The 6,687-nt window shown below is 43.3% G+C and overlaps 1 protein-coding gene across 1 annotated transcript; it reads right to left on the reverse strand.

Moving 5' to 3' along the window:
* Window positions 1-1,056: 1,056 nt before the first annotated feature.
* On the reverse strand, window positions 1,057-5,207 carry cryaa (crystallin, alpha A). The gene is made up of 3 exons (XM_053854376.1): window positions 4,845-5,207; window positions 4,612-4,734; window positions 1,057-1,633 (listed from the first exon to the last, which is right to left on the reverse strand). Exons 1-3 carry the CDS (start codon window positions 5,040-5,042, stop codon window positions 1,424-1,426), a joined length of 531 nt encoding a protein of 176 aa, XP_053710351.1. The 5' UTR covers window positions 5,043-5,207; the 3' UTR covers window positions 1,057-1,423.
* Between the last annotated feature and the right edge of the window lie 1,480 nt (window positions 5,208-6,687).

Here is a 6,687-nt window from a genome sequence, read left to right on the forward strand (position 1 = left end):
GCTAAAACAAGTAGCACCAGAATGAAAATCAAACGATCACACTCCCAAGACACCTGATTGGTGCGAAGGTGCCCTCTCTATTGGTTGAAAGAAAAACCTGCTCCCACTGCAGCCCTTTGTGGAACAGTTTGCCTGTGGAGTTGGGGGAAAATGCTGCATCTACACTGAAGTTCAATCCATTATTCTTCCTGGATGCTTTCAAATATGTGTTTTGTAAATAATGTGCTGTTTCTGAAAAAAAAAAACAAGAACAAGGACTTGTTTATAGGAGAACACGGGCTGTATATGTGTGTTATTGAAGTGTAAACATTCATTTTAGCAACGATTCGATGAGTATTGTGGATTGAGGTTCTTGATATGACCGGGGTCACCAAACTGTTCCGCTCAGCCTGCACCCTTGACTGGTTCCTGACACCCACAATTGACCTTTATAAACCCTCTCACAATAAATGTGCTCAAGAGAATAGCCCGATCGGGAGACTTAGTCTCCGCCCCGTCCGGTCCATACATAGGAGCTAAGATCGGAAAAGCAATGAATGGAAGTCTATTTTCTTTGCCTGGTGCCCTGGATCACTCACATGCTGTAACTCAAGTTAACTGATTATCGATGTGAGTTTCCACTACAATTGTCCTGTAATTTAGGATTTATTGACTTGTGAAAATACATAATTATTTGGACTACAAATGATCACAGCAGAATCCGACTGCGGTGCTAATTCATTGAAATATCAAAGGTGTAAGCCAGCAAACATTAGCTGACAAGGTTGAATACCGTGACCTTGTAGAGCTCGTCCCGCCTGCTGGCTCTCACTTCACCGACTATCGAGTGTTGTATTGTTCACTTAGTAACTTTTGATGCCGGTGGAAAAACAGCGCTCTCACGGCGTTAGAATGGATCGTTCAAATTTCCCAGTCATATGTGAGATCCATGGCATATTTCAGGCTCAGGAAATAACTTTTATCTTTCCATTGACTCCTGTTCATATTTTTTTGTTAGCTTAGGTCTCATGAGGTGATGTAATGAATCAAATGAAAACATACAGAGATGTCACAAAGTTATTAGAACAGTTTTATTAAGTTTGGACTTCTCAGAGCGAAGAAGTTCTTCACTGAACAAAGTTTAAACTACAAGACAGAGAATATTTAACACAGGAGAAGTCTGAGTTGGCACAAGACGGAAGGCAGCTTCACCGGTGGCATTGACCTTCTGTCTACTTCTCACTCAATTTGGTTTCTAAGGTTTGTTTGAGAATACTACCCCACCTATATATTTTACCTTTTAACAGTTATGCTAGCAAAACTAATGGAGCACTAAGAATAATCTCGAGAGAAAGAAGCTTGGAGGATAGATTTCCTAACAGTGTACAGGGCTGGATTAACCTTGCATGGAGAGCGTGGGAGGCAGACATCCACCACGCAGCCTTTAAGATGAGGCAGCAGCGTTGGGCTTGTCTTCACGGGTGACAGGGATGCTCCGCTCATTACGGCCAGTTTCGCCTCCCCCGCTGACTTTGGGACCAGTCAGGGTCAGCAGACCGTCAGCTGACAGAGAACAGGTAATAGCGGATTGGTCCACATTGGAGGGGAGTCTGTACCGACGGCGAAATTCCCGAGAGATGTAGCCATGGTCGTCCTGAAAACAAAAATGGTTGCATTAACAAGGCCATTGGCGACTTGCCACATGATGTGCAGTAGATACACATTGAAGATTTCAGATGGACTGTCAGAGGAGTCATGTTTGTCTGGTTGCCATATTTCCCTAGGGGGGAAATGGTGAGAAGCGATGAGTAGGAAATGACTGACACCGAAACCAGCAGTACCAAGGAATCAGATCATTTTAGTAGTGATATTAAAACAACAGTGGGTTGATAAGCTGCCAGCTGACCCAGGTGAGCAGTCAAAGCGATACAGTAGGGAGGCGCCGGTCAATCGGCCAACGATCAGGATTGGCCACCGATATCAGCGTGATCGGTGAATGCCGATCACTACCTGTCATTGCTGATCACAACAACCGATCGCGTGTGACAGCCGGCGCTCTGATGAAGCCCGTCCCTGATGGTCACTGGGCAGCAGCATGTCTGCAGTGGAGATTCTTTCAGTCTGTCATGTAAAGTTTGCATTCTGCAGCACATGCTCGGGAAAATGCTGCGCAGGGAAGTGCCTTCAAATTAAAAATGCCATTTAAAGCAGCAGCGCTAATGAAAGCGAGACCACTGGTTCCTCAGTAGCGGGCTGCTAGCGCTTAGCAACACCTGCTAATTTCCCAAGAGATAATCATTAATTTCAACGAGGTGGATGAGCAGCCTTTCTCAGGGCGACACAAACAATTGAATCCGTCGCGGTTTTGGAGTCAGGTGCAGCGTTTGTGAGTCTGAAAATGTGGAAACTTTCATAAATGCAGTGCTCTCTGTCTCAGAGTCCTGCTACAAGCGGCCAGTATGTCAATATTTAAGCACATTGCAAAACCTCAAGATATTCACCGAACTGCAACGTCTCACATCGAATTAAATGTTTTTCAGTCGTCCTTTTGATACAATAGTTTCTGCATTCTGCAAGGTTTTTCTGTTTTTTTCCTCCTTGAAGATGAATATGAAAACGTGTCTCAATTAAAATGATTCAATGGTTTATTTTTTTCACAACATGTACACAGAAGGTCAATTTGATCGCAAAATCATAGTCAATCCATGTGATGTGAATCGGTGATCGGCAACAAGAATCCTGATCAGAGGATCCTTACAATACAGCATGGACGCTGTGCTGTTTCAGGCATAGAAAAAACACTGAGCTGACATGTTGAAGTGTACTGCATGAGGCGAGGGCAATGTTTGACAAAGTAGATGATAAAAACTTCTCTGCAAAGTAGTGTCTAAACCGATTTTTCATACTGAGTGGGAAAAAACAAGCACTTGCTATAATGCTCACAAAGATGGACAGAGGTAGAACTATATCCAAAGATCCAAAAGTAATTTTCTTCCATTGAGGCTGCCATGTGCTGTGAGGCAGAAACACTTCACCGGTTCTTAAATTTTCTGTGCCTAGATGGCTGCAACCCCTCCTCTCTGGCATTCTGCAAAAGTCTCTCCCCCGCCTCCAAAATGGCCCTTAAAACTGGTTTTATCAGACAACATCACATCGCTCTAGATTCACCCACTCATCAAATGAAGGTCTAAATAAATCGAGTGCGGTGTGTTAGAAAGTTGGTGTCCCAATTTTCAACATTGCATAGGCTGATGTTTATAGCTCAAATTTGAAAGTGGGATGACTGTGGGATTGAAATAAACTTCTTTGAATGAAACTGTTTCAAATTCCCCAAATAAATGTAGCCCATGTCCTTTGTTTCACCGACAAATTGTGTTTTAGAGTGTGATACCGTATCTAAGAATAGGCTTTTAGCTAGGAGGGTGTCTGGGTGTCCTGCACTGCAAAACATAAAAAAATCATCAGTGCCAGCATGACGCCCTACTCGTAGTGTCATCACACTGGTTCCATGAAAAAGGTTTTTGCGCCTGGTAACATGATCGAAAATGGCCGCCATATTTGTTTACTGATTAGTGGGATGTCTGATGCTGGTGACAGGAGGAAACCACAGCTAAGTTCCACACTTTAAACGAAACTAAATCAGAGCTTTTTAATCGGAGGAGTATTAGGGCACGAAGCTCCTCCCCCTGCTCCCTAGTGCCGTGGATCGAGCTACACTGGGTAGTCATATATATTTTGTTTGAATGAATGAATTTTTAAATCTGTGAATGTTTACAAAACAGATCCACAGCTTATTGCTGATAGTGAAGTTTGAGCAGATTGGTTTATTTTTACCGAAGGTTGAGTTCAGTATTTTGACCCAGCTTCTGCGCTGACCACTGTCTTGGGCACCTTGTCTCCTTCATGTCTGTGTCTTCAGCGTGAGAAGGACACGTGGGATATTGGTATCCACAAGCAGGGTTTGAACCTTCAACATAACACCTACGACTTACTCCACTGGGCTTATGATGTAAATGCTCAATTTTGTTTTGTTACGGCCCTGTGTCCAAGGGCGGCATGGTTGTCAGCATCAGAGCCGTCTCAGAGCCGTCAGCTGACGCGGCGCTCTGAACAGCAGTGACAGCTGCTTGTTGGAGATGTTCTGAAAACCAATGCTAGTTTGGAAGCGGATAGATGCATTCTAACACTCGCTGGCGCTCAACCTGAGACAGTTGTGCTGAAGCCAAGCACTCTGTCATTATCAGACTGGAAAGAGTCTTTAATGAAAGACTCAGTCATATGCAAGCTGCCTACGCACAACCATGCTGTGCTGACAGATTTCACTGGGCCGCAGTGTTGAGTGCATTTATAAAACAACATAGTCAGAAATGTGTGAGGAAAAGCAGCGTGAGACTTGGCGTGAGACTCATTAGCTCGTGTCTTACTCTGGTTACGTGAGAGTTGGCAGCTGTTCTAGACCACATGATCCCAGTCCATGTGGTTGTAGTTTTGAATGTTGTTATCTTTCTGTCATCACAGGGTCGCACATTTTTGGAACGACAGCAAGAATCACTTGAATATAAATTTAGAATGTGAACCAGGTGATGTATATTCAAGTGCAGAGATTGGGACAGTAGTGGTATGAAAACAAACCTGTCTCTCGCCGTGCTTGCCCTGGATTTCCACATAATCGTCCGAGATTTTCACACTGAGCTCTTCAGGAGAGAAGTGCTTGACATCCAGATGGACTGTAAACTTGTCTCGGTCAGACCTCACCTGTGAGACAAGAAAGATATTAAAGATAGAACGTGAAGGCATAAGGCCGGTGACTACCTTGAATGTATAATAACATAGCTACAAATGTTCACCTGAATTTTCAATCTTACCTCTGACATGCCAGAGCTGGATGAATCCAAAAAACTGCGGACCAATGACTGTCTGTAAAATGGACTTATGGTTGATGCGGTGTAGGGGAAAAAGTCGTAGTCAAAAATGCCCTCCCCAAAAAACTGATCAAAGAGACGGGCAGGGTAGACTGACCCGAAGGCCCGTCTAAACCAAGGGTGTTGAATGGCGATATCCATAGTGATATGGCACGGCTCAGTTTGGTTCTGTTCAAGTGTTGTGAAAAACCCGCTGAGCTCTGGTCCAGTAGGTAAAAGGACGAAGGCAAGAGAGAGAGAGACCCAATTTCTGATGAAATAAAGTCAGTGAATAGCAGTTCCAGTGTGTTTGTGATCTGCCCCATAGCCACATTCTCTTTTTATACCCGTGGGTCAGAAAGAGAGGCTTTACCCACGATCCCTGTGGAATGACATTATCTCATGCTGTGTTGGGCTCAGTCAGCAGATTTTAGTTTGGGGATGAAAAGGGGGCTACATTTTGTGGCGAGACAGGGCCTAGTTCTTGGTCAAACTCAGTGCCACCCACAAACCAGACATCCAGGGCTGCCAAAACAAACAGCCCTGGTCATGGCTGTGTGAAGGATAAGACAATAGTGCCAGCATGCAATTCCTATAATCACACATCAAACGCACAGAATTCTTGTCTGCGTAGTCGCCATTTACTTATTGCTGAGGCGTTCTTTTTGATGAGGAATTGATTGAATGTCGACAGTGCTATTTTTCATTCATATCTTCTATTTTTTTTCATTTAGGTGTCTTCTTGTCGGCCACCAAAACAAACATTTTCCTTTTCCAATACAGTATTAAATGCACTAAGACTGGGGAATATCACAGAAATGTACGATATGGGCAGAAGTGGTCAGGGAGGTGGCATGGCTCATTGTTGGAAAAAACTACTATCAATCAATAAAAACAATAATCTGTGTTTTCAAGACATGTCAAAAAAATTGGTGTAAACTTAAATCTGCACAGACATCCTAGAACGTCTTCCATGGCAACCCATCCATACTCCCAATACAAGTAACATCCAACTTACGACCTGCTCGACATGCGTCCAACATACTTACGACCACAGCTAGCAGACGCTTTTTAAAAAAAAATTCAATCTGGCACCGTAGCAGCCCGGCATTGCGTACGAAAGTATCCCAGCATCTCACACAGTGATGTACCAGGTCAGATTGACATTGTGTATCCTACAGTATATTGTAGTACTAATAACCCTTGTGTCAGGCATTTTGAATGGCATTCGATTTACATCCAATCTGACTTACGACCGTCCCGGTCATAAGTCGGATGTTACTTGTATATCGACAAAAAAGGCAGCGTAGCATATTAACCTGTGTTTCATTGGAGTAAAAGTGTTCCTTAATGTGTGGCATTCGAGGTGTGGATCGTGAGGGTCTCTATTCACTGAATTATTTTGGATGTTAGTTGCCGTTCATTAGCTCTCCTCCTGGAGATAACTTATCTGGATATAACTGTTATTTCAAGATAAAAAAAAAAACAAACTCATGCATGTCACTTCCAGGGCTCTGTAGACATTTTTGAACCTCTACCCTTTTTGAAGTCTTCATTCGCCACTCCTGGGTCTCCTACCTGTCCCTTACTGTTACACACTTTAAGGTAAAGTTCACTCAAATTTGACTGCTTACTTCGGAATATAACCATTTAATACATCTCTATTTGCACAGTAAGTGGAAACAAAGATCCGATCTTCTGCGGGGATGTTTGTACTGTATCATTAACTGGACGAATTACGGTCATGTGACAAGTTGACGATCAATTTGTTTCACATAAAGAACATCTTTAGAATATCATACACAGT

Source organism: Synchiropus splendidus, chromosome 1 (genome assembly GCF_027744825.2).
Source record: "Synchiropus splendidus isolate RoL2022-P1 chromosome 1, RoL_Sspl_1.0, whole genome shotgun sequence".
Classification (NCBI taxonomy): Eukaryota; Metazoa; Chordata; class Actinopteri; order Syngnathiformes; family Callionymidae; genus Synchiropus; species Synchiropus splendidus.

What these genes read in the sequence shown, in the direction of transcription:
- cryaa (XM_053854376.1), bottom strand. Translation starts at nt 5,042, where the DNA reads ATGGATATCGCCATTCAACACCCTTGGTTTAGACGGGCCTTCGGGTCA. An exon ending in CCAGCTCTGGCATGTCAGAG is followed by an intron (nt 4,735 to 4,844) that starts GTAAGATTGAAA and finishes CTTGTCTCACAG; the next exon opens with GTGAGGTCTGACCGAGACAA. An exon ending in GCAAGCACGGCGAGAGACAG is followed by an intron (nt 1,634 to 4,611) that starts GTTTGTTTTCAT and finishes TTTTGTTTTCAG; the next exon opens with GACGACCATGGCTACATCTC.